Source organism: Narcine bancroftii, chromosome 7 (genome assembly GCF_036971445.1).
Source record: "Narcine bancroftii isolate sNarBan1 chromosome 7, sNarBan1.hap1, whole genome shotgun sequence".
Taxonomy (NCBI): domain Eukaryota; kingdom Metazoa; phylum Chordata; class Chondrichthyes; order Torpediniformes; family Narcinidae; genus Narcine; species Narcine bancroftii.
This window is the reverse complement of record NC_091475.1, coordinates 182,111,640-182,138,614: the sequence shown is the minus strand read 5'-3', so window position 1 is coordinate 182,138,614 and position 26,975 is coordinate 182,111,640. Positions and strand designations below refer to the sequence as shown.

At 40.3% G+C, this 26,975-nt stretch overlaps 1 protein-coding gene across 7 annotated transcripts in view; it reads right to left on the bottom strand.

Moving 5' to 3' along the window:
- The window catches only part of pds5b (PDS5 cohesin associated factor B), a 275,445-nt gene that overhangs the window by 21,485 nt on the left and 226,985 nt on the right, over positions 1–26,975 (bottom strand). For all 7 annotated transcript variants that reach the window (XM_069891625.1, XM_069891623.1, XM_069891620.1 and 4 more), the window contains 5 exons: positions 24,074–24,197; positions 10,249–10,453; positions 7,979–8,093; positions 5,430–5,562; positions 1,474–1,593 (listed from right to left, as the gene is read on the bottom strand). In XM_069891625.1, the coding sequence (XP_069747726.1) occupies positions 1,474–1,593; positions 5,430–5,562; positions 7,979–8,093; positions 10,249–10,453; positions 24,074–24,197 (697 nt within the window). The remainder of the gene's footprint in view (positions 1–1,473; positions 1,594–5,429; positions 5,563–7,978; positions 8,094–10,248; positions 10,454–24,073; positions 24,198–26,975) is intronic.

The window sequence follows — 26,975 nt, the reverse complement described above, 5'->3', positions numbered from 1 at the left end:
AAAGGAATTTTTTTGGCAGAAAGAACAAGTGGAGACAATATAGTCTAAACCAGCCATTCTCAATGGGGGGGGGGGGGGGGGCAAAGGGTCATCTGGAGGCCACAGCAGTAAAAAGTAAAAGCCTTATTTTCTTTTCACCACATTCTACATAATTTTTATAATTTTTTTTTACATAGTTGGTAAGAGAGAGGGTACAGAAGAAACCAAAACTTGACTGCTTCACAGTGAAGGAGGCCCATAAACTTTGACTAGAGTCAAAGGACCCATAGCCAAACAAAAGGTTGAGAATGGCTGACTAAACTATACACAATAGCTGAAAAGGGTATGTTGGAATAGAAAGACCTGGGCATTTCTACCCCTGGGTGCATATGAATGGCAGAATACATGGAAAGATCAATTAAAAATAAAATAGAATCCTGGCTTTCATAAACACAGGAAGTGAATACAAAAGAGAATTTTTCTGAAACATTAAGCAAATGAGAATGGCTATAACTGAAACATTAAAACAGTTCTGTTTTAGAAGAAGGCATGGTGGTAGGTGGTGCAGCATCACAGCACAGACCCTGCTCTTCAATACTGATTACGAGTTTTGACTGTGTGGAGTTTGCACATTCCATGATCATGTGGGTTTTCTCTGGGTTTGGTTTTCTTCCCACATTCCAAGACATATGGATAAATGATGACTGAAAATTGCCTCAAGCGTGAAGGCCGGTGGAGAAATGTGAAAGAATTGATGAGAATGTGGAAAGAAAAAAAATAAATGGGACTACTATGGGATTAAAATAAATGGTGATTGATGGTCAGTTTGAATTTGGTGGATCCAAGAAATTGTTTCTGTGCTGCAAGTCTATATGGTGAAGTAATAATTAGAAGGTTCAAAGTAACATTAGGGTGTGCTGTTGAATGAAGCAGCATCTGGACTCCTACCATCAAAGATGTCACTTTTGCAAGTGATTCATCTCTTGACTTTCAAAACTCATTCCACCATCTACAAAATATTCTAACTTTTCCTGGATGAGGGCACATGATGCAGGATAACATCCAAAAAAAAAACAAGCCTACATAACTGGCAGCCATTTTCCACATTCAATCTATCCTCTAGAGTACATTGCAGCTGCAGTCCTTACCTCTGGGAGCAAGGAACTCTCCAATCGAGAAAAGGAAGGATAGCAAATGCATGGAAATACCATCACTGTACAAAATTACGCACCATCATGAACTGCAAATATATTGTGATTTTTAAAATTTTGCTCTCTACTATACAGTTTCACGGGATCAACAAATACTGTCCTTGCTAATAACGTTCACATCCAATGTTCTATTCATCTCGTATTTTCAAAACATTTCCATAGATTTATCACAACATAATTATGTTAATTATATCCCCATTATTTCCTTCTAAAATGCAAGTGAAATGTTAATGTTAGACTATTTTGAATCAAAAGTACTTGTAATAAAATGAACTCTACACACCTTATCAGGATGAGTGAAATATTTAGCTGGAAGAACTGGGTCCTTGGGAGACTCCAAGCTATAAGTAGTACTTTTAGAGATGATGATGTTCATTGCAACATCACAAACTGTGTACAATTTCTAAAAAGGAAGCACATGAATACATAAAGCTTTCAAATTAATATCCAAGAGAATGATGAAAAACATTTAACACATTTATTCCTGTTATAATCCTACCAATTTTCACCTAAAATGCTGACAAAGGTGCACTTCAAATCTTCACTCAAAGGAAGAACAGGTGCGCACCGCTTGACGTTCGATCGGGCAACGTCCAACTGCATATACGTCCCCATTGTCCAATAGAGTTATAATGGAGTTTAGTCAGAAATCCCAATTGAAGAATGCAGGAATGGAACATAGCGAAAGTAAATGGACATAGGCAACAACTTCCTGCATGCAACACGTAGCAAAACTAGGTATACTGTACTGGTAAATGTACTTTCTATCTATCATAGCTCCCAGTGCTAGCAATAGAAGCAGCAAGAAGCAAAGGAAAAGTATCAATTTGGAAGTGAAACAAAGGATTATTAAACAACACAAAGGTGGAAAAACAGTGATGTAGGCATGTCTCACTCGACAATCAAGACGATCTTTAAAAACAAAGAAAAAAATTCTCCAAGCTGTTAAAGGATCTTGTCTTTCTTTGTCTTTGGCTTGGCTTCGCGGACGAAGATTTATGGAAGGGGTAAAAAGTCCACGTCAGCTGCAGACTCGTTTGTGGCTGACAAGTCCGATGCGGGACAGGCAGACACGATTGCAGCGGTTGCAGGGGAAAATTGGTTGGTTGGGGATGGGTGTTGGGTTTTTCCTCCTTTGCCTTTTGTCAGTGAGGTAGGCTCTGCGGTCTTCTTCAAAGGAGGTTGCTGCCCGCCAAACTGTGAGGCGCCAAGATGCACGGTTTGAGGCGATATCAGCCCACTGGCGGTGGTCAATGTGGCAAAAAAAAAAAAAAAAAAGATAGGCTCCACTGAAAGCTACAAGGCTAACGAAAATGTGAGAGGGACCTATTTCAGATATGGAGAAGTTGCTAATGACGTGGATTAAGGACCAAACACAAAAGCGAGGCCCTCTCAGCACATTGACGATTACTGTTTTGGCACAAAGTTTGTTCCAGATGCTTAAAGAAAAAGTAGGGGCAGACTATGATATCAATTTTAGTGCGAGCTTAGGATGGTACAAGCTCTTCAAACGTTTTTCGCTGCATAATGTGAAAGTGATTGCTGACTGCGAGTGCTGATGTGAAGGCAGCCGAAGAATTTGTTGATAACTTAAATAAACGGATAGCAGATGGAGGTTATTTGTCCCAGCAAAATTTTAATGTGGACGAAACCTTCTTATTCTGGAAGTGAATGCCTGAAAGGAGGCCGAGTCAATGCTAGTCTTTAAGGCTATTCAAGACAGATTGATTGATAGTATTGTTAGGAGGCAAAGTTGTTGGTTACAAGTTAAAGCCTTTTCTTATTTGGCATAGTGAAAACCCCAGGGCTTTCAGGAATATTAACAAACAAACTTTACTGGTTTATTACAGGAGCAATTAATAGTCCAAGATGACACAACTGCTGCCTCAGGATGCCCTTCTCTATTTTGCTGATTGTAGGCAATGCTCCAGGACATCCCACTTTCACTGGTGACCTCCACCTCAACATTAAAATGGTGTTCCTCCCACCAAACACCACTTTTTTAATTCAGCCAATGGACCAAGGGGTTATTGCAGCATTCAAGGCTGATTACATGAGGAGGACCTTTGCGCAGGCTATTGCTGCAAATGATGACACTGGCAAGACACTGATGCAGTTCTGGAAGGACTACAACATTTATCAATGCATAAAGAACCTTGCTTGGGCCTGGGATGATGTGACCAAAGAGTGCATGAATGGCATATGGAAAAAAAATACTGAAGCAGTATATGCATGACTTTAAGGGATTTGAAAAAGTGGATGAGATTGCAAGGATTAACAGAACTGTTGAGACATGGTAAACAACAACCTGAACGTAAACATAGATGATGAGGACAGTGAAAAACTCCTAGAGGTGGTTCCTGAGGAACCAACAATGAAGAGTTGTTGGAGCTACAGCAAGAGCAAATAGTGGGAGAAGAGGCAAGAGAAAAAGAAACTGCAGGAGAAGAAGGACAGGTACAAAGAGGTTCACTGTTAAGGGCTTATTCAATTCTTCGTAAATCTTAACAAGTTGCTGAAGATTGCTGAAAAAGTGGACCCAAACACTGAACGCTTTTTACTGATCGAGAGGAATGCTCTTGCAGTGTTTGCTGCATATAAAAAAATTTATGAAAAGAAAAAGCAAACTAGGCAAACAACAAAGGGCATATTCCTGAAGAAGCCAACACCTCCCCAAGAAGAACTTCAGCCAAGTCCTTCAGGCATTACAGAGTGACAGTTCATCAATGAAGGTGTATTCAACTTGAAACTCTTCCAGTGGAGCACTATGAGGAAGTTGAGAACAATGATGCCGGACTCACCCCCTCGCCCACCCGACTCGCGCTGCCAGTCTCCCCACTTGCCCGCCCAACTCGCACTGTCAGTCTCTTACCCGCCCGACTCGCGATGCCGGTCTCCCCCCCCCCCCCCCACCAACTCGCGCTGCTGGTCCCCCCCATCGCCCGCCCAACTCGCGCTGCTGGTCTCTCCCCCACCCGACTCACACTGCCAGTCTCTCCCCCTTGGCCGCCCGACTCGCGTCTTTCATAGCCTGATATTTGTAGCATTGTATTATAAAAAAAATGATTATAATAAGACTAATTTTGTAAGGTGGAAATCTGATAATCATTGTTTTACAGAAATTTACAGAAAAGACCCTGATCCTCTTTGTTAGATTGTGTATGTGATTTAGGCTAAGAAAGTGTTTACATAAAAGTTTAAAATGTGAAGAGAAAAAATTAAATAGTTTGATTCATCTTAAGTTCAGTATCCCATATAGTTTTGATAAGTATATACAGTAATATGGTGTTTGCACGACATCAACAATGCATAATGTCCAGTTTCAGAGCGTATCGTGGACGTTAAGCAGCGAATACCTTTCAGATATACATATTGTGATTGTGAATTTTAAATAGGGTTGTTTAATGCCATTTAAGAGACTGACAGTCATGACTTGAACATTTAAATTAATTCCACCAACACAACTAGAGAATTTCTGTTAAAATTATGTGTAAGTCAGTTAGGAATAAAAACCTAAAATCAGTAATCAGTATGAATGAAGAAGGAAAGTGCTATTTTTATCCAACATACAAGAATTCCGATCCACATAAAAATGGTTAACTAATCTCCAAAGTGGTAGAGAAAGCCTCGAGTTCAAGGCAAAAGGATGCCAACAACATCCACATGTCATGAGTAACAAAAACCTAAGGCAAAAATGTTTTATCAGACACCTCATTAAAGATCTCAATACAATACTCAAATAATGCATTCACTTTTAATCAACAGCAAAATTTAAAGTAATAGGCCAGATCATTGTGACACTGCATAAGGCACTGGTGAGACTACACTTAGAGTACAGTCTGTTGTGAGGGTCATCCGTCTATAGGAAGGAAGTCAAAAAAAATTGGAAGGGGTTCAGTAGTATGTTTTCATGACTGAACTGGTTGAGTTTGAGGGAGAAGTTGAATAGGCCAGTCCTATATTTCCTTGAGCAAAGGAGACTATAATCCTATTTTTTTTTACTCAGAGAGTGGCCCACATCTGAAATGAGCTGCCAGAAGAAACCATAAAAACTGGCATAACAACATTCAAAGGGTATTCAGACAAATTTATGGAAAAAAGGAGGGATACAGACGAAGTGCAGGCAAATGGGATTAGCCTAGAATAATATATTTGTTAGCATGGACTAATTGGGGAGAAGGGTCTCTTCTATGTTGTACGACTTCAGCCAAATTATTTGTGCGAAATTCATAGCCAAACCTCATTCATCTTTGGATCATCTGGCCCCTGGACATCTTTTGTCTGTTTTATGTTTTCCACCATTTTCCGAATAAAAGCATGACTGTTATTTTCATTTTTAGCCATCAGGATTTCAAGCATAAACCATAAGCACCTAGAAAACAAAATTACAAGAAAAATTCACTAATTTGTTTAAAAATATAAATTTACAGAAAAGGCACATATTTTCAATTTTACAGCTTTATTAAAAATATGCTTATTTCCACTTCAATTCAGACTTTTGATGAAGAAGCCTTCAACAGTACTTTAGTAGCAAACAAGTTCACTGGTCCAAGGTTTGGTGTAAATTGTTGAGAGGCTTCACTCCTTCTCTTACGATTGAAAGTAGGGGTGGCCAAACCACAGCTCGCGAGCCACATATGGCTTTGACCTTTAATATGCAGTTCGCTGCCGGTCTCCCCCTTCGCCCGGCCGACCCTCTCGCCCACCCGACTCGCGCTGCCAGTCTCCCCCCTCTCCCACCCAACTCGCGCTGCCAGTCTTCCCCCTCGCCCGCCCAACTCGCACTTCCAGTCTCTTGCCCGCCCGACTCGCGATGCCGGTCTCCCCCCCCAAACTCGCGCTGCTGGTCCCCCACCTCGCCCGCCCAACTCGCGCTGCTGGTCTCTCCCCCACCTGACTCACGCTGCCAGTCTCTCCCCCTTGGCCGCCCAACTCGCGTCTTTCATAGCCTGATATTTGTAGCATTGTATTATAAAAAAATGATTAATAATAAGACTAATTTTGTAAGGTGGAAATCTGATTAAAATACCTCTCATTTTTTGGGTTTACTTTTTTTTTACATAATTTGTGTCGTGATTACTGAAATTAATACAAATTATCAGTTTAAAAACTGCATGCATGAATATTATTGGATTTAATATGCATTTCTTAAAACTTATGTAATTTTTTGGTTACAAAATGCATATGTAACAATAAAAACATATGTGTGAATTTTGTTCTTGTCCTGCGGCTCTCAAGCATCTGAGCTTTATCGTTTGTGGCTCTTACATTAAGTAAGTTTGGCCACCCCTGATTTAAAGCATGCTATACTTGCATTCTTTCAAAATGAGTCAGAGCTGGGAAAATTGAAGACGGAGGCATCTATTGCACAAACATCCACATTGTGCCATATGACATACACTCCAATATTCTAAAATATGTACAATTTGTTTCCACTTAAACGCTAAATGCCAAGAATGGACAAAATTTAATTTCATTACCACTTCAAGCTTATGTAAACCACTGCAGGAAATACAGTCTATTTCCAGAGGTGTGCACTAAAATGGGGAGAAACTCAGCAAGTCACCAAGCAACAGGCAGCGACATTTTGACCCACTGCCCTTCTTCAGGAGTGCAAAAATCAGGCAGATGACTGAACATAACAGTCGGGGCTAACATAACATAGGGTGGGGGGGAAGAAACAGATGCACAAGTAATAGGTAGATACAGGTGAGAGAGTAAAGAAGAGAAAGAAGTTGAGAAGTGATTGAGGGAGAGGGCTAAGAAAGATAGCTCTCTTATAGGAGATTGAAGGAAAGTGGGTGGGGAGCTGAAGGAAGAGAGTCAGAGGAAGGAGAAAAGAGAAAGACCAGGGAGAGTTAACGGAAATTAGAGGTCGATATTGATGCAATCTGGTTGGAGACTGCTGAGAGGGAATACAAGGTGTCATTCCTTCAATTTATGTATGGTCTCAACTTGGTCATACATGAGGCCATGTCAGCATAGCAATGGTGTATGGAATTAATGTGGCTGACCATGGTAGGCTATTACTGTTACAGCAGACTGAGCAAAGATGCTCAATGAAGCGATCTCCCAATCTATTTCCAATCTACCCAATGTAAAGGAGATTGCAATAGAAGCTCCAGATGTACAAGTGAAGCAGTGGTTCACTTGGAAGGACTTTTTGGGGCCCTGGATAGCACTGAGGGAGTAGGTGCAAGTGCAGGTGTAACACTTCCTGTGGTCACAGGGGTAGGCCCCAGGTGGTGATTAGTGGGAGAGGACGAGGGAGTCGCAAAAGGAGTGATCCCTATTGAAAGTAGAGAGAGTAGGGAGGGGAAGATGTGGCTGGTGGAAGGATCCATCTTTTGTTCAGACATCTGTCTGATTTTCAGTACTCCCAATTCTGGCTTGAAACATTGACCCTCTTTTGCTTCCTGTTGATGCTGTGTGACCTACTAAGTTTCTCCAGCACTTTTGTGTACTGCACCTGACCCTAGCATCTGCAGATTTTTGTTTTGTTACCTTCATTTCCAGAACTTTTGACAAAGTGAGTATACAACACAAGGTGGGGAGAAGGAAGGGGAGAGAGAAAGAGATTAGTGAAAGGAAGAAAACAAAGGAGAAATTAACCATCCATTAGACAAATGCAGGGCAAGTGAACAAAGATCAAAGGCAGAATTAGATATGGAGGTAAAATATTAAATTATAACATAGAGAATGACAAGACCTATTTACACACATCTCTGCAAGGTTAAATTATTTTGTAAATATCAAAACATTACAGTGAAATGAGACAGTATACTTACTCTTTAATATCCTTCAGCTGCTCAATATCCTGTACCTTTATATAATCTGGATCATGAGCAAGAAGGTGAATAGTGTAGGGAACAGCGTACTCGGGCAGCAATGATAATAATTTTTCTGAAGTTGTGCAAAAGGAAAAATATTAGTAAGTGCCAAATATTCAAATAAAGGGCATCTTATTATAACTGCAAGTCAGCATTAACTGACAAACTTTTCATTGAATGCAAAAAATAATTTCCCTAATTATGTCACCAAAGACAGTATAAAAATTAACCAAAGAAACACATAAACTACAGATACTGGAATAGTGAGTGAATGGAGAGAAATTGGAGAGACTCAGCGAGCCAGGCAACATCCGTGGAGAGAAATGATCAGTCAGCGTTTCAGGGTAAGACCCTTTATTTAGATTGAAAATACGAATGGTCTGTTCTTAGATTTCCAAAATTTTATATTCACATTAGATGACTTTACCCTCACCAGAACCCCGATTTCATGTGGCACGTTGTTTCTTGTAGCATTATGTGCAAATAACAGAAACTTACTTATTTGAGAAAACATCACTCTAATCAAAATAGGAACTCCGTTCAAGATATTAGTCTTGTTCATTGTTAAAGCCGCTAACCATCTTACAAAGCATGATTTAAAACCAACTAAAGCTAATAAAAATGTACTAAAGGTATCCTGTTGTGACAGATGCTTCAGCTCTTATCAGCTCATCAATATTCTGCACAAGTTGCAGAATTTATCAGCATCATTGCCATGAGAAATTAGTTTATTGTCATACACATTGTGCAGATGCACCAAGATTCTTATTTGCTGCAGCTGAACAGGTACTTTGTTAAAAAAACTTAAAAACAGATATAAATAAAGTTATCATTGTGTAATAAAAAAAGTGTTACAATATAGTGCAGACAATCCTTTTTGTAGTCTTGGAGTACTTTATGATAAGTGTAGTAAGGGGAGGTTCAAAAGCCTGATAGCCATTGGGGTGGGGGGCGGGGGAGTGCTTAAATTCAGAGGTACTGGATTTCAGGTTTCTATACTTCTTCTGAAGCTAACAGTGAGTAGATGTTTTGTACAGGCTGACTGGGAGTTCTTTATGATGTTGGCTGCCTTCTTGAAGCAACTCCTCATAAATGTCTTTAATGAATGGAAGGTCAAAGCCATTGATGCACTTGACTATGTTTGCTACCTTCTGCAGTGTTCCTAGGCACTGGAATTACCAATCCTGGCTGTGATGCAAACAGTCAGTATACTTTCCACAGTTCACCCGCAGAAGTTTGATAGGGTATTTGAAGCCAAATCTCATGTGCTTTGGAGGACAGAATGGAGAAATGATGGAACAAAATTTTCTAAATCCACTGGCCAGATCTCACATTCTATATGTGGGACAGTTGACAAGGTAAAAACAATGGGAAGAAAAGCACTTGTGTGTAATTAACAAAGTAACATTCTTTAAGTGGTAGTGACTTTTTGACAATTATCATTTAGAAACAGTGCATTATTCTGCAAAAACATTGAATGTAATTTGACACTGTATAAATTCACCACTATTTTACCATAAGATTTCAAATACAGAAAATACACAAAATCTAGTGTTTTTTTTTTGATGACCATTTTCATTACTGCTCGTCAATAATTGCAGGCAATTCAGCAATGTCACCCTAATGTACTCCAACAAGGGGTTGAAGCAGAGCCTACCCAGCAAGAAGCATTTGCCAGATAAGTACACACTCACAGAACACCGTTAATTTCCCTATTCCAGATTTTGGAAAGCATAACTGAACAATAAATACTGCCAACCACAAAAAAAAGAACAGGAGTTATCTTAGAAGCTGTTAGCTGAATGTCCAAAAATAATCATATATAAAGCATACCATCAGAAGAAAGTAGGGTCACTGAAGAACTTGGAAAAAAAGTGCAATTGTCATAATATTTGAAGTTAATAATTTTAAAATCATAACACATTTATCAACTGATAATGTTAAATTCATCAGTGAATACTCTAAAAATTCCTTTCATTTCAAAAAAGCTGTTTATTTTAAAACCTTAATGTAAGCTATCTTCTCCAGCTATCCTCTTGTGTTGATCATTTGATTGGGATGAAAGCATTTTAAAAACAGTAATTCTGATAAAGAAACCGCTAATACTGTGGAATTATCTCCTGCTTCAGGAAAAAGAATGCTGGACACTCCTTTGAATAAGAAAGATAAACTAACAGAATTTCTTCTGCCGCAATGTCTATTTTATTTATTTTACGTGTGACACCTACCACTCACTGCTGCGTGTTGCTTCAGATATTCCCTCCTAATGTTAATATTTTTCACCAGACATTGCCTGGCATGTGCTCTTCTTTCTTTTGCTGGGTCCTTTGCACATAGTGAAAAAATTGCCATGTACTCCAGTGGTAGTCGTAGCTTGGCAAGTCCTTTGTTGAGTTTCTGTGCAAATATCTGCCTCACTTGATAACATTCATCCTGTGAATAAATACATTTTACTGAAACAGACATATGAAAATTGCCCAATTAAAAATTATGAACAAAATGCTTAAACTGACATATCACAATTTACAGATACCCACATTTCTCACTGATTCACATCACTTCACAATGTACCTTCTATTCCCTCTTTTATTTTGAAGAATCAACAAAAGCTCCAACTTCCAAAAACTCTAAGCACTGTTTTAACTGTAACCGTTTGACATGCAATGGAGGCATTCAGCAAGAGAAACTCCTGAAAAAGACTCCTGACCCAAAATGTTAACTGTCCATTTCTCTCAATGGATGCTGCTTTACCTGCGGAGTCCTTCCAGTTCCTCTTTCTTTATTCCAAATTATGTGTTGAAAGGCATAAATTGTAGTAACTTACAAAACTGATTTCCACAGCTTTACAAGCAAATCTATAAAACATTTTATTAAAGTTCAATGATTACTACATTCCTATTATCCACATTAAATACTTAAAATGATTAAGCTTTAAAAATAATTGTTCCTGGAACATGAATAACACTTGCAAGCCAGTTTATTGCCTTTCAATTTACCTTAGGAGGACTGAAACTTCATATAAGCAAAACTCTTATGGGAGCTCCACATCCCTACTGGATATTAATAAACTGTAATCCTTCCCTCCATCACTCCTGGATCACTGAAGTCTACCATCTACAAAATGTGGCATAATTGCTTGCCTCGGCCACTCAAGCAGCAATTCCTAAAGCTTTATCAATGTACAATTTCTAAACCAATGACTTTAACAAGGAGGATAAGCTGACAGGGGAACACCACACCTGCAGGATCTCCTCCAAGTCAGATATTATCCTGAATTGGAAAATATAACCAAGCTTATAGTACAGTAAAACCTCGTTAGAACACGGTAGTTGGGGGTCCAAGATTTCATACCACGTTAGAGCCGGGTCATGGAACAGATGCATATATGTCAAGAGTGCCCATGGATAATCAAACCCAAATAGCCACCATCTCCACTGCCGACAGCCCCCCACCCCGCTGCCAACAGCCTCCCTCCCTGCTGCCGACAGCCACCCACGTGGGACTTCGGGCCTGAAATGCTGATAAAATGGCAGGGCTGCTGGAACTACTGTAATGGCAGCGCTGCCGCTGGTGCAGACTCACAGAGAATGGAGAGCAGAGACATAGCACTCCCGCGGGATCCAACCACCCAGTCCAACTGCTGTCGGCTCTGTGTAGGCTTTGAATGGCCTTTAAAAGGAGCCAACAATAATTTTATTTAAAATCTTGCAACTGCAGGGACTGTGCCCAAGATGGTGGCACCTATGATCTGCAGCAGGCGTGAGGAGTTGCAGACTCCAAGGAAGCGGAGGACTGGCACAGAGCACCAGAAAACGGGGAGACCATGCGCTCCATCTGAGCAGAGAAGATGACCCATGGGATGATAACCATGGCTGCAGACCAGTGAGAGGTTCTGCAACTGAAGGAACACACAGGCTGTTGGTGACTTGAGGTGTGGAACCCACAGAGGCTGTGGCTGATGGAGACTGGCTTGAAATTGGCTGAAATGGTACCAGGTATCAGAACTGGGATGTGAGAAGGTGTCGAGTGCGCTGAAGAGTTCCTAACCGTATCGGAGGTTTGGACCTGGAGCTAAGGTTGCCGATGGTTTGCAGGGGCTGCGGGCGTGCTGGAGGCAAATCCAGGGACACTGAGAGACTCTGGGGAAACTCTCTTTTGCTTCTCTTTCTCTGAATGTAAGAAGGGCTTCAGACAATTTCTGTCGTTGGTGAATTGGTCTGCCTTACAGAAGACAAAAGCAGTTTTGAGTAATATGACACTGTTTTTATTACTTGACAATAAATTGAATCTTGAAATTTTGCATCTTGAAATGTTGATTGACCATTTCTACCCATGGATGTTGCCTGACCTGGTGAATCCCTCTAGCATCTTGTTATTTGCTCTATCCTATAGTTTAGTGCAAATAGCTGAAAAGCAAAAACAACTGCAGATGCTGAAAACTAAATATTTTCTCTTTTTTAAAAATTTTATTTATTAATCAAATTAAGTCATACAATCAAGATCAAAATACAAGTAGATACATCATATTTGTCCCCTCTAATCCCCCACCCCCCAATAATCTACCCCAAAAGAAAAAAATAGAAAATAGAAGAGATCAACTTGAATAACAATCATCAACAATTGCCATGGTTTGGTGCAACCCCACCACCTGTGGGAAAAAGAACTATTACAAATGCAAACCCATATATCTCGTATAGGGTCTCTAAACTTTAACAAAGAACGGATAATTATTATGTAAATTATACATTGCAGTGGCTGCTAAAACACAGAAAATACACCACTGAACTCGGTGGGGTTTCCAGTAGAACTGTTTATTTGAATTTTGCGTGTGCCCCTTTAAGGACAATGAGAGTTCTGCCTTGTGCAGCGGTGACGTCATCACATGGCCCAGGGCGCAAGCTGTGGCCTAAGCAACAAGGCAATGAGCAAGCCTTTACGACGCCATCTTCTGCAGCTGCCCCACCAGCGCGGCGGTACAAACAGAGCAGTTCACTTACAGAGATGTGCGCCGTCACACAACCCCCCCTCAGAACCGGCTTACGCGTCCTGCCCCTCCATCTAGGTTGAGCCATCTGCATGGGCTGGTTTAAGTCCACATGCTGCTAACTGTGAAAAGTTTCTCCCTGTCTCCAATGTCCAGAGTGAGTCTTTCCCGATCGATGGAGACCTTGTACGGGCCCTCCCATGGGAACACGAACTCCGCTGAGACCAGCTCTTTGGGGACATTCACAGGGTGTTTGCCGTGGTGGGGGTGCCAGCGAGGTGAGCCTGTTGGGGAGGTCCGCGAGAAGGGTCGGAGTCTCACCTCCGGGTTTGGCGCCTGTTCCGAAGAACTCCCCTGGAAGCGACAGCAGTGCACCGTAGACGAGTTCAGTGGACAAAACCTGGAGATCTTTTTTCGGAGCCATTCGAATGCCAAACAGGACCCTCGGCAGCTCATCTGTCCAGTTGGGTCCTTTTAGCCACGCCATGAGAATCACGCGCCCCTTTAAGGCCAACAAGAGTTCTGCCCCACGCAGCGGTGACGTCATCACATGGCCCAGGTCGCGAGCTGTGGCCTAAGCCACGAGGCAATGAGCAAGCCCCGACGGTGCTATCTTCTGAAGCTGCCCTGCCAGCCCAGCGGTACAAATGGGGCCGGTTCGCTTACAGAGATGTGCATCGTCACAACGTTATCTTTTCCAATGGGATACAATTCCTCATTTCCAAATGCTACCGTTCAATACTTACATCAGTCTCATTTTCCAAGTAATTGCCAAACATTTTCTTGCCACGGCTAACGCCAGACTCAAAAAAGCAATTTGAGACTTATCTAGTTTTAATTCCAAACTCAATTTCTTAATATAACCCAATAAAAATAACGTAGGATCAAGCAAAATTTTAAATTTAAATAAAACTTCTAAAAGTTCCATAAGTCTATTTCAAAAAGATCTCACTGTTTCACATAACCAAGTAGAATGCAAGAAAGAGCCAACTTGCCTATGGCACCTAAAACATAAATCAGAAGAAATAAACTTATATTTCCTTAACTTCTCAGAAGTTAAATATAACTGATGTATAAAATTATAATGAACCAATCTATATCTTATAGAGGTTGGCAAGAGGAGAGGTAAGTACTGTAATTAAAATACTTACCAGGGCTAGGGCCTAGCGGGTCGAGCAGGGAGCCATTGGAGTCGGTCTCAGAGGCGTCCAGGGGAGGTGGGGCGAGGAGTTACTGACAGGGTTAACTGGTAGAGGGCAAATAATAAGAGGGTAAGGTAAAAGAGCGGTCAGCGAGGAGCGGCCAGGGATTGAGTGGACAGGGAAGGAGTGAGGAATTCAGGCTTTGGCTCAAAAGGCTTCGGTGAGCAGAGGCTTCGGTTGAGCTTGTCAAGTTAAGGTAAGACTGTTTAATTGCTTTCGCATTCTTTAGTAATTTCTACTTATTTGAGAAAGGAGAGAGAAGGGATGAGCGTGAGAGCAGTTTGCTGTTCTCTGTGTCAGATGTGGGAAGTCATGGCGTCTTCTAGCCTACCTGACGTCCATATCTGCACCAGGTGTGCTGAGCTGCAGCTCCTCAGGAACTGTGTTAGGGAACTAGAGTTGCAGCTCGATGACCTCGCTCTGGTCAGGGAGAGTGAGGTCTTCATAGATAGGAGTTACTGCCAGGTGGTCACGCCAGGGCCAAGGGAGGATGACAGGTGGGTCACGGTTAGGAGAGGGAAGAGGAATAGTAAGGTGGTAGAGAGGACCGCTATGGCTGTGGCCCTCAACAACAGGTACTCCTCTTTGGGTACTGTTGGAGGAAACAGCCCAGCTGGGGAAAGCGACAGTGGCTCTGCCTCTGGCACTGGGTCAGCCTCTGAGGCTCAGAAGGATAGGGAAAAGAAGAAGAGGGCAATAGTCATAGGGGATTCGATAGTTAGGAGTACAGACAGGGGATTCTGTAGACAGAGCAAGGAGAACCGGATGGTGGTTTGCCTCCCTGGTGCCAGGGTCTGGGATGTTGCTGCTCAAGTCCAGGACATCCTAAAAGGGGAAGGAGATGAGACAGAAGTCGTGGTACATGTAGGTACCAACGACATAGGGAGGAATAGAGAAGAGGTCCTGAAAAGTGAGTACAGGGAGTTAGGTAGAGAGTTAAAAAGGACCGCAAAGGGAGTAATCTCGGGATTACTGCCTGACAGTGAGAGCAGGAATAGAATGAGATGGTTGATGAACGAGTGGCTGAAGGGCTAGAGCAAAGGGCAGGGATTTAAGTTTGTGGATCACTGGGACCATTTTTGGGGTAGGTGTGACCTGTACAAAAAGGAAGGGTTGCCTTTGAACCCCAGGGGGACCAGGATTCTGGCGGGGACGTTTGCTAGGGTTACTCAGGAGACTTTAAACTAGAATGGCTTGGGGGAGGGAACCAAATGAAGGAGAACTGCAAGAAGGTTAGAGTGCAATCAGAGAAAGCTTGTAGACAGTGTTTGCAGGGGGAAAGGTAGGTGATAGAAAAAGTGGATGCTCTATATGAAGATGGACAGAGGTCGATTGCAAAAGATCATAAGAGAGCTGTTGGTAAAGATAGGAAGTAAAAAGTGGGAAATCTCTAAAATGCATATATTTTAAAGCTAGGAGCATTGTAAGGAAGGTGGATGAGTTGAAGGTATGGATTGACACTTGGAAGTATGACGTGGTTGCGATTAGTAAAACATGGTTACAGGAGGGATGTGACTGGCAGCTAAATATTCCTGGATTTAGTTGCTTTAGGTGTGATAGAACCACCCCCTGTCAACTCTCAACCCATGACCTCTTGTATCCATCTTCCTACTCTCAATGGGAAAAGCCTTTCCACATCAACTCTATCTATCCTCATTATCTTAAACACCTCTATCAAATCCCCTCTCAGCCTTCTACGTTCCAAGGAATAAAGACCTAATTTGCTCAATCTCTCCTTGTATTCCAGATGCTGAAATCCAGGCAACATTTTTGTAAATCTTCTCTGCACTATCTCTATCTTGTTAATATCCTTCCTATAAATCGGTGACCAGAACTGCACACAGTACTTGAAATTTGGCCTCACCAATGCCTTATATTCTATCGCACCTAAGCACTGCTATAATATTTTCTCTAACAAGTAGTGCAACCCCACCCACTTTTGGAAAGAATAATCAAAGCAAGACATATGTGGTAAATGGGAGGGCACTGAAGAATGCAGTGGAGCAGAAAGATCTCGGAATAACGGTGCATTGTTCCCTGAAGGTAGGAGTGCATGTGGATAGGTTGGTGAAGAAGGCCTTTAGTATGCTTGCCTATATAAATCAATGCATAGAATATAGGAGTTGGGAAGTAATGATGAAACTGTACAAGGCATTGGTGAGGCCAAATTTCGAGTACTGCATGCAGTTTTAGTCATCGATTTATAGGAAGGATATTAACAAGTACACGAGGTTGTCACTGGCATGGTATAGACCCTACCCATCAATGATTGCTGTGGTCGGGGCTGCATTGAAATCAATGCCGGAGTCTCCATGTGCACAGTAGGCCAAGTTTCTTCAGCAGTTACTGGCTGTTTAGTAGCCGGTTTTTTTTACTATTTGATCTTTAGTCTTCCTCATAACTATTTATAAGGTACTTCAACAGTATAGTCAACAGTTATAAAAACATTTTTTATAACTTTTAAACGGGTTTTGAATAGTTCTGCCGGGGGAGGTGTCTTCCCACATCTTCTCCCTATGCCATCACGCCACGCCCCAAAAATCTAAATATTTTCAATGTTACTTTCCTACAAATTACTAAATATGTTGAAATTATATTTCTTAATTTCCATAAGTGTTGTGAATTTAGCTAGCTCAGTAGCACAAATGGTGAGCTAGCTCATGATTAATTTAAACATTAGTCATATAATAAATGCCAAATAAGAGTTTTTCTATTCTTTTAGTAATCAAAAGGTTAATGAAATAATCGCCCTTTCAGGTTTCATGCTGCAAGTTAGTTAACACACTAATTTGTTGGGATTTTAGAAATGTACTGAGCTACACAAAAATTAAACATTAACATGCTAAAAATGCTTCTCAATTTTAATGCTTGGGACTGCCGGCACTACAAGAAATCAACAGCTCATGCATGACAAATAAGACCACAAAAATGAAACTGAATGACCCTCAAGTAAGATTTAGACTATTTTTTAAACAAGATTTCTGTATCCAAAGCTGACACTCAGCAGAAGATGAGCAAGAGTTTGATGAATCTACAACTAATCATACTAAATATTGGCTCAAAGAACCAATCCTTTACAAGTCTCATGCAGCCCAATAAAAAGATCATGATAATGTTAGGAAGGGTAAATAAAGAGCTGTTTTAAAATCAATAAAAGGGAAAAAGTTTCAAAATGGAATGTGATGAAAATTTGAATACATAAAAAAACACTGGAAATGAATAGCAACTTACTGCATATCAGGTTGAAGACAAAATTAATCATGGCTTTCAAAAAAAAGTGTACGATGTTACGAGCCCAGAGGACCCCAAAAATCAGCAGCAATAGATATTCACCAAGACAAATGGTTACTTAAACAAAAGTTGCTTTTAATTATCTTTAAATATGAAAATAGAATCACACTTTAACTTAACTCTATTTACTTACTTAACCTAAACCCCTTCTAATTCTAAGCGCACATGTGTGTAATGTGTGTGTAAGTTCAGAAAAGTTCTTTGGTTCACAGTCCAATCTCACTTCTCATTCCTCCAAGTTTACTGGTTGCAGGCAATTTTAATACTGTGCACAGAATTTAACATGTATAAAGTTCACCAAGCTTTGGTGCTTGAATGGTAAATGGTTACTGCTCAGGAAGGTTCTTGTCAGTTTTCAGAGAGAGATATGTGTTCTTCCATCAGTCACCTCAGTGTCTTGCTGATGATACTTGCCCCATCAGGGTTCTCCAGATGATAACCTCTTTCAGGTCACCACAGAGTTCCTTTCTGTTTCTCTTATTCCACGTGAAACATTAGACAGCCAGTCCTCTCCTCTTGCATGAACCACAAGGGCTTTGACCAGTCAGTCTTCCAGTTGGGCTTGCTAGCTTGTCCTGTTCCAGTCCCAGCTACTTCTGTTGGCTGTAACACTGTACAAGTGATCTCTGCTTCTCTCTCACACACACATGTACACACACTGAGAAAAAGCCTGTTTGACTCTCTCTGCTTACAAAACCACATGACCCTCTTACAACAGCAAGCTCTCCTTCCAGACAGCAGTGGCCCCAGCATTCTCTTTCATCTGTTGCCTTTGGTAAATCACAATCCATAGTGAATTCTCTTGAGCACTCTCCAAAGCTCTTGCAAAAGCTGAAAGAAGCCACTATATCTAGCATTAGCAGAGCTGCAGTATTTCAAAGAAGATCTGTTTTAAAGTGTTTGTATGTGACTTACTCTAACAAACCTTTCCCAATTTATCTCCCAAAAACTACTCTGTACTCTATATATATTCTGTCACAATAATCACTTGAGAGAAAATAATTCCAGCACCAAATAGAAAGGGACTGGTATGATCAAAAAGGGCCAAATGGTATCCATGTCATTAAAAACTGTCATGGAATTAATTTATATAAAGCTACACAAATATTTCAGGAATCAGATTGTCAGCGAAAGTAGACTTTTTGCCTCTTTTCAACAAGAGAGTGTTGATGAAGAGCTCAAGCCCAAAACGACAGTTATATATTTATTTCAATCAGTGTCTGCAGACTTTTGTGTTTTACTTTTTACATTTATGATCAGATCCATTTTAGCTATGTTGACTGTGAGATAAATGATGGACAGGACTTTAGTTCCTTCAAGTAATGTACTCATCGACTCAGACTTTATAGCATGATCGCAGGCCGTTCAGCCCAACTTGACTATGCAACCAAGTTATCTATCAAAACTAGGTCACATCCCTCTAAACTTATTCTATCCATGTTCCTAAGTGTCCTCTGAATGTTGCAATTGTACCTGCCTCAACCATTTCCTTTGGTAATTCGTTTCACATATTAATGCTCCCTGCTTGAAAAAGGTACAGCTTAGCTGTCTATTAAATCTTTTTACTATCATTTTAAATCTGTGCCCTCCCTGACCATGGAAAAAAATATTACAACTCTTTATCTTATTTATGCTCCCCATGACTTTATATACATTTGTAAGGTCTTACCTCAGCTACCTATGCTCTTGGAAGAAGAGTCCCTGCCTATCCAGCCTCTCTCAGTCTCGGTAAAATCCTTGTGAAACTTTTCTGTAGCTTTCCTGGCTTAATGACATCCTTCCTAGAATTAGGCAACTTAAACTGCACACTATATTTCAAATATGGTCTTATCAAGTTCTTGCATAGTTGCAGCAGGACATCCATGCTTCTGCATGCTTCTGTATCCTGATAGATGAAGCCAAGCATGATGAAGGTCTTCCTCACAATACTCTTTACCTGTGTCACCATTTTCATAAAACGATGTTCTAGCATGCTCAATTCTCTCTGTTCTTCAACTCTTCAGAGTCCTGCAATTCACTGGTCGAGTCCAAGCCCAGTTTAGCATTCCAAAGGTAACATATCGCAGTTGTCAGAGATAAATTGCATTTGCCAATCCTTGCACTGGGTTATTTTGCCTACATCTTCTCAAAAGATCAAGGCAGAATTTCAGAATCAGAATCAGGTTTATTGTCATGAACATGTGTTACGAGATTTGTTGTTTTGCGGCAGCAGTATTGTACATCACAGGTGCAAAAGTGTTATATACGGTTCTGTAAACACAATATTTAATAACAAATAATTGGTGCAAAAAATAAAAAATAAAGTAAGGTAGTGTCTATAGGTTCATTATCTGTTCAAAAATTTGATAGCAGTAGGGAAGAAGGTTTTTTGTAAGGTTGGGTGCACGTCTTCAAACTCCTGTACCTCTTTCCTGATGATAGTATTGAGAAAAGGGCCTGGTCTGGATGATGAAGGCCCTTAATGATAGAGGTTGCTTTCTTGAGACATTAAAGGGGTCTTTAAAAGGCAAGATTACAACCCTCTGTAGGCTTTTCCTGTGCATTGGCACCTCCATACCAGACAGTGATACAACGAGTCAGAATGCTCTCCATGGTACACCTGTAGAAATTTGCAAGTCTTTGGTGACATACCAATTCTCCTCAAACTCCTCACGAAATATAACCACTGGTGAGCCTTCTTCGTGACTGCATCAACATGATAGTCTCAGGTTGGATCTTCAAAGATGTTGACACCAAGTAAATTTAACCTTTCCATTGCTACCTGTTGATGAGGACTGGTTTGAGTTCTTCTGATTTCTCCTTCCTGAACTCCACAACCAGTTCCTTAGTTTTCCTAACAATGAGTGCAAGGTTGTTGTTGTGACACCACTCAACTCGCTGAAATATCTCAGTCCTGTATACTTCTTTATTGCCATCTGTGATTCTGCCAACTACCAAGGTATCATGGGAAAATTTGTAGATATCATTTGAATTGTGCCGAGCCACACAATCATGGGTGTAGAGAAACACACATCCCTGAGATGTGTCTGTGTTGACTGTCAGCAAGAAGATATTGTTATCGATTCACACTGACTGTGGTATTCCAAAGAGGAAGTTAAGGATCCAGTTGCAGAGGGAGGTGCAAAGGTAATTGAAAGGACACTAAAAATAATATTCTGGAAGACTATTGCTTAAATAAGATTTTTTTTAAAAATAGGGGGGTACAGTTAGCTTAGACGTTAGCGCAACACTGTTACAGAGCCAGCGATTAGGACTGGGGTTCAAATCCCACACTGCCTATAAATACTTTGTACGCTCTCCCCTTTTCTGCATGGGTTTCCTCTGGTTTTCTCCCACTGTTCAAAATGTACCAGGGATTTGGGCACATGGGTTCATGGCCCAAAATGTCCAGTTACCCTATGCTGTATGATACATTTAAAACCATTTTTTTTTAAATTTAGATTTAAAATAAAAGAGGTCCTTTCCCATCCAACAAATAGTAACTTTGACCACAATCATCAAGAAGAGGGTGAAGGAGCTTTAAAATCAGAGCTGCCAGGCTAGGAAATAGCTTCTTCCCTCAAGCTATTGAGATTGAAGAACAATATCTGGTAATCGAATAAATCATCCCAAAATATTTAGATCTATTTATTTTAAACTATATGTGATTATTATATGTAATGTACTTATGTGTGCAACATGGTCCAGAAAAAAGTTGTTTTGTCTGATTGTGTATGTACAGTCACATGATAATAAAGTTGAACAACAATTAGTAGCATAATCATGCCAGGGCTTGGCTTTCTTACTTAATTAAAGTCTATTGTGAAATTCGAATAATTCTTCTAAGTTATTGTAAATTCTAAATTGGAGGCGTTGTGAACAATGAGAAAGGTTTCCAAACCTTGCAAAGAGTTCTGGACCAAATGTAAAAATGGGCTGAAAAATGACAGATGGAATTTAATGCAGACAAGTGTGAGGTGTTCCATTTTGGAAGAACAAAACCAAGAAAGGACATGCACCATAAATGGTAGGGCACTGAGGAGTGGTTACTTAAACAAAAGTTGCTTTTAATTATTTTTAAACATGAAAACAGAATCACACTATAACTTATCACTATTGACTTAACTAACCTAACTTAACCCCCTTTTAATTTTAAGCACACGTGTATGTAATGTGTGTGTAAGTTCAGAAAAGTTCTTCGATTCACAGTCCAATCTCACTTCTCATTCCTCCAAGTTCTCTGGTTACAGGGCAAGTCTTATACTGTGCACAGAATTTAACATTTATAAAGTTCACCAGGCTTTGGTGCTTGAAAGATAAATGGTTATCACTCAGGAAGGTTCTTGTCGGTTTTCAGAGAGAGATTCATTGTACGCTGACACCCACAACTGATTTCTTTCTTAATCAGCCACTTCAGTGTCTTGCTGAAGAAACATGCCCCTCAGGGATCTCCAGATGATAATCTCTTTCTTTCAGGTCACCAGAGTTCCTTTTTGTTTCTCTTATTTCAAGTGAAACATTAGGCAGCCAGTCCTCTCTTCTTGCATGAACTACAAGTGGTTTGACCAGGCTGAACCAAACACTCACAACCCATCTTCCAAATGGGGTTTTTCCACAAGTTTTCCAGCTTGTTCCGTTCCAGTCCCAGCTGCTGCTGCTGATTTTAAAATTGTAGAACTGATCTGTCTCTCTCTCTCTCTCTCTCTCTCTGAGAGAAAGCCTGTTTGACTCTCTCTGCTTGCAAAAGCACATGACCCATTTAGAACAGCAAGTTCCCCCCCCCAGACAGAATGTGGCTCCAACATGTTCTTTCATCTGTTGCCTTCTGTAAACAACAATCCATTAGTGAAGTCTCTTGGATTCTCTCCAAAGCTTTTGCAAAGACTGTTGGCCCAGACATGTCTAGCATGAGCAGAGCTCCAGCATTTTAAATAAGATCTGTTTTAAAGTATTTGTATGTGACCTACATCAAAAAACCAGCCGCAATTTATCTCCCAAAAACATATCTATATCCTGTCACAAGTATCGTCGAGAGGGGCCTCCCGGGTAGGAGCAGGACCTTGGGCTCCCAGGCTGGAGAGGGGACCTAAGGCTCCCGGGCAGGAGCAGGGACCTTAGTGGGGAGGTGTCGGTGATCAGCGATGGCAGTTGGGAGGGGGAGTGTGCGCAGGCATAGACTGGGTCTGTGTCAGGCTCCAACATAGAAAACCAGAACGTGAAGCCAGAACAGCCTCTGCCAGAAAGAGCCCATGGGGAGACAGGAACCCACCAACTTACCAGTGATTGTTCCACCAGCCCAGGAACCCTCTCCATGGATCGGTGGTAGCGGTGGGGACAGGTTGGAAATCACCGGAGACCGGCATTTTTTGGTGATAATTAAACATTATTTTAATGATTAAAAAGCCTTCCTTGCTGTTTGTTGTTGTTTAAACATTGATACAAATGATTTGCTGTTGCTACTGGGCTGTTTTTAAAAATTGACCAGTTATCCGAAAAATTCAGTCATCAGAAATAGTTCTGGTCCTGACCATTTTGTACAATCGGAGTTGTAATGTAGTTCATCAGTACCTCTTGAAGACACAATCATTACAGATAGACCTCAACTTACAATGTTCCGACTTACGACATTTCAAAGTTATGATGATCAGAATCCGTTTTGAATAAAGGTAAGTTGAGGTCTACCTTTATCAACATGGTTTCTTTTCCTTCCCTGAAGGAAATGCTTCAGTTCCATCAGCGCACACAGACCATTTCCCACCGCCACCACACCCCCTAAATGTCATAATTTTGGTGCTCCGCTTGTAGTGACGTCAAGGAAACATACTTTTTTAAAAAAAGATTTGGAATGTATACGCAGATTGCCGTCGCTGGGGAGGGAAAGGGAGAGGGAGAGAGAGCATCGCCAATCTGTACACGCGTTCCAAATCATAACGTAGGTTGAGAAGTGCCATCACTACCTCTAGTTACTAGGCACCACTTTGGGAGGTTGACATCCCCGCTGCCGCCGGGAGGCTCCCATAAGGTTCGGGTATGTTAGGTTGGCCTCCCGGCAGAAGAGGCTCATCGAACTATCTGTATCAGTAGACCCCGACTTACAATTTCACCTTATGACATGCGAGTCATGAAACCGAGCCCCATTGTAAGTCGGGGTCTACCTGTAAATGCTGGCTTTGCCAATCCTTCTGCACTTCATGAAATAATAAAAATAATCTGAAATTGTTGCTCATTTTTAAAGAAAATTTAATATACAGTTAATAATTCATACCTTTGTTTCAGGAACATCCTGCTTTTAGCTTACATATAACACTAATTGTATTCTAAAGATACAGGCTTACAATTCAGTAAATCAAATTAATTCACTGTTGTCATAAAATATAGAACATAATATAAGTGTACAGAATTAGAATTGTTTTCAGTAACTTTTGAAAATCTATTGAAGTTGAAAGCCTTATTATGCCATATACTTAAAAAGCAAAATTAAGGTTCACTCATCCATCATTGAGAGGATGCTGTCAGAAAGTGTTTATTTATGGAAATCCAAAGCAATAAATACCTACATATATACCAAATTAGATTTAAAGAGATAAAATCACTTACATTCATTACCAGTGCACATAACTGAAACTGTTCCAGGGTGATAATTTCATAGTAACAAGGCTCCTGGGCCAACTTCAAAACAGCACAACCAGCGGCCAGGCGTAGACGTGACATATCAGGCTTGCTGCACAGCAAAAAAAACCAGGAAAACAGCCTGATTAATCAGATGGTCATTTACGCTTTGAATTCATGAGGAAAATAACCCTTTTGTGATCTATTTATTACTTATTCCTTATTTGGCCAGTGTTTTTCTCAAAACTTTTAATATATATCTGCTAAAAAAAAGAAGCATCTTTACTTCTACTGTAAGTTTCCTGCATCAATTTTTCAATCTCTGCAAAAAATGACATTTCTAGTAGTACATGATTTCTTATTAACTATACAGTAATACTAAACAGGGATTTTCATTTAAGAACCAAACTTATTTTCTGAATACTGAGGAGTAAACACATGAAGTTTTAAAATACTACTTAAAACTAAATTACAACCAAATGATTAAATTAAGCTCTTAAAAACAACCTGCTTTGTTTACGTTGAATATACAATTAAAAGCTGAATTAAGTTTTTTTAAAATTCTCAAAACCTTTTTATCCTATCCATATGTCACATCAGCTATATCCTATATGCAGTGAAAAGAAAGGACTGCAAAAAAAAGGAAGCTCACACCAATACACATTCGACATGAAAGTAAAAGTATGAATCGTAGAGCCTCAAATCATCATGAGAGAATAATATGCAACTTATATATTTTTTTCAATTGGTCAGCTCTAAATAACAAGCTATAAAGTATGTGTGAGTTAACAGTTTCCTTTGGGGAAATGTCCAATTTGCTGCTTCTACTTTTTAACTCAATTAACCACTGTATCTTATTGAGGAATGCTTGAGCATAAAGACAGGTTAAGGAAAGCACCAAATCCACACAAAGTCTTCTGTTAAGAGGTGAAAACATGAGTTCCAGTTCATTTAACCACCATCCATGATCATCAGGTAGGGAACCTGTCACTGGAAAATATTTTCAACATTTAATGACACATACACTATGCCATTAAAAACTATACAATAAAATACAGTAGAACCAAAGGTTATTTTAATTTTTTAAAATTAAAACAATAATATTATTATTTCTCTCCAACTGCAGAGACTTGTAGTGGAACTAATTTTTAGATAGGAATACATTCAGGCACAGGATTTGCAGATACCCGAGAAAGATCAAGAAAACGACACATTTTTTAAAATATAAGCAATTTGTGTAATTCTGCAACACTTTATGCACCATTTTTGCTTTGAGTATCTTTCAGAGTGCAAATAAAGTGGAAAGCCACATCTGTAAAAGAATGAGAGTAAGTTGAAAGCTGAGACCAAGTCTAAAATACATCCCTGGAGAATTTCATTAAACACCTTACTCTGCCTATACAGTATTAGAAAATATTACAAAAACTGTATATTCTTCAGATTTATTGTCAGAGTCCATAAATAACATCACATACAACCGAGGTTCTTTTTTGTGCGGGCGAGGCAGAATGACCACTTATTGTTAGTGCAAAAAAATGGACACAACTTATCATGTCAACAAATAAAGAACTGTCAACAGATAATAAATGCAAATAAATTGACTGAGCAATACAGAGAGAATTTTTTTTTAAATCAATAAAGTGCACAAGAGTCCTTAAATGAGTACCTATTTGAGTTTGTTGTTGAGGATTCTGATGGCATTATTTTCAGCAGCTGTTCCTGAACCTGGTGATGTGAGTCTTGTAGCACCTATATCTCTTTCCTGATGTTAGCAGTGAGAACAGAGCATGTGCTGGGTGGTGTGGATCTTTAATGATTGCAGCTGCTCTCCGACGGCAGTGTTCTCTGTAGATGTTCTCAATAGTGTGATATCCTAGATAGTGTCCATTACATTTTGCAGGGCTTTATGCTCAGGGGTATTGGTGTCTCCATACCAGACCTTGATGTCACACTTTCCACCATACATCTTTATATATTTGCCATGGTTTCTGGTGTCTCAGCAAACCTCTGCAAACTCCTGAGGAAGTAGAGGCACTGATGTGCTTTCTTCACAATACCATTAGTGTGTTGGGTCAGGGAAAGATCTTCCGAGATAGTGACTCCAAAGAACTTCAATTTGGTCATCCTCTCCACCTCTGATCCCAATGATCTCTAGATCGTACACCTCTGGCTTTCCCTTCCTGAAGTTAACAATCAGCTCTTTGGTTTTTGTTGGTTGTTGTTGGTGCACCATTCAGCCAGGTTTTCAATCTCTCTCCTGTGTGCTGACTTATTACCTTTCTTTATACAACCCATAACCATGGATTCCTTGGCAAATTTGTAGATGGTGTTATTGTTGTTCCGAGCCACCGTCAAAGGTGTAATGGGAGTAGGGCAGGGGGTTAAGAATGTAGCCCTGTGGTGCTCCAGTGCTGATGGAGATTGTGGAGATGTTCTTACCAATCCTCACTAACTGTGGTCTGGAAGTGAGGAAATGCAAAATCCAGTTACACAGTGGAGTTTACTGATCAGTTTTAAGGGGATTATGGTGTTAAATGCCGAAGTGTAGTCGATAAAGAGCATCCTGATGAATGATGAATGCACCGTTACTGTCTAAGTGTTCCAGGGCTTTGTGTAGAGCCAGTGAGATGGCAACCGCTGTAGACCTGTTGCTATGAAAGGCAATTTGGAACATATCCATGTCACCGCTCAGACAGGAGCTTCTATACTTCAACATCAGCCTTTCAAAACACCATCACTGCTGATGTAAGGTCAATAGTCATTAAGGCAGGTTACTACATTTTTCTTGGGCACCAGTATGAAACAGGTGAGTTCCACAACCTGCTGGAGTGAGATATTGAAGATATCTGTATTGAAGGTAGGCGGCGCCTAATGTCCACGACACATTCTG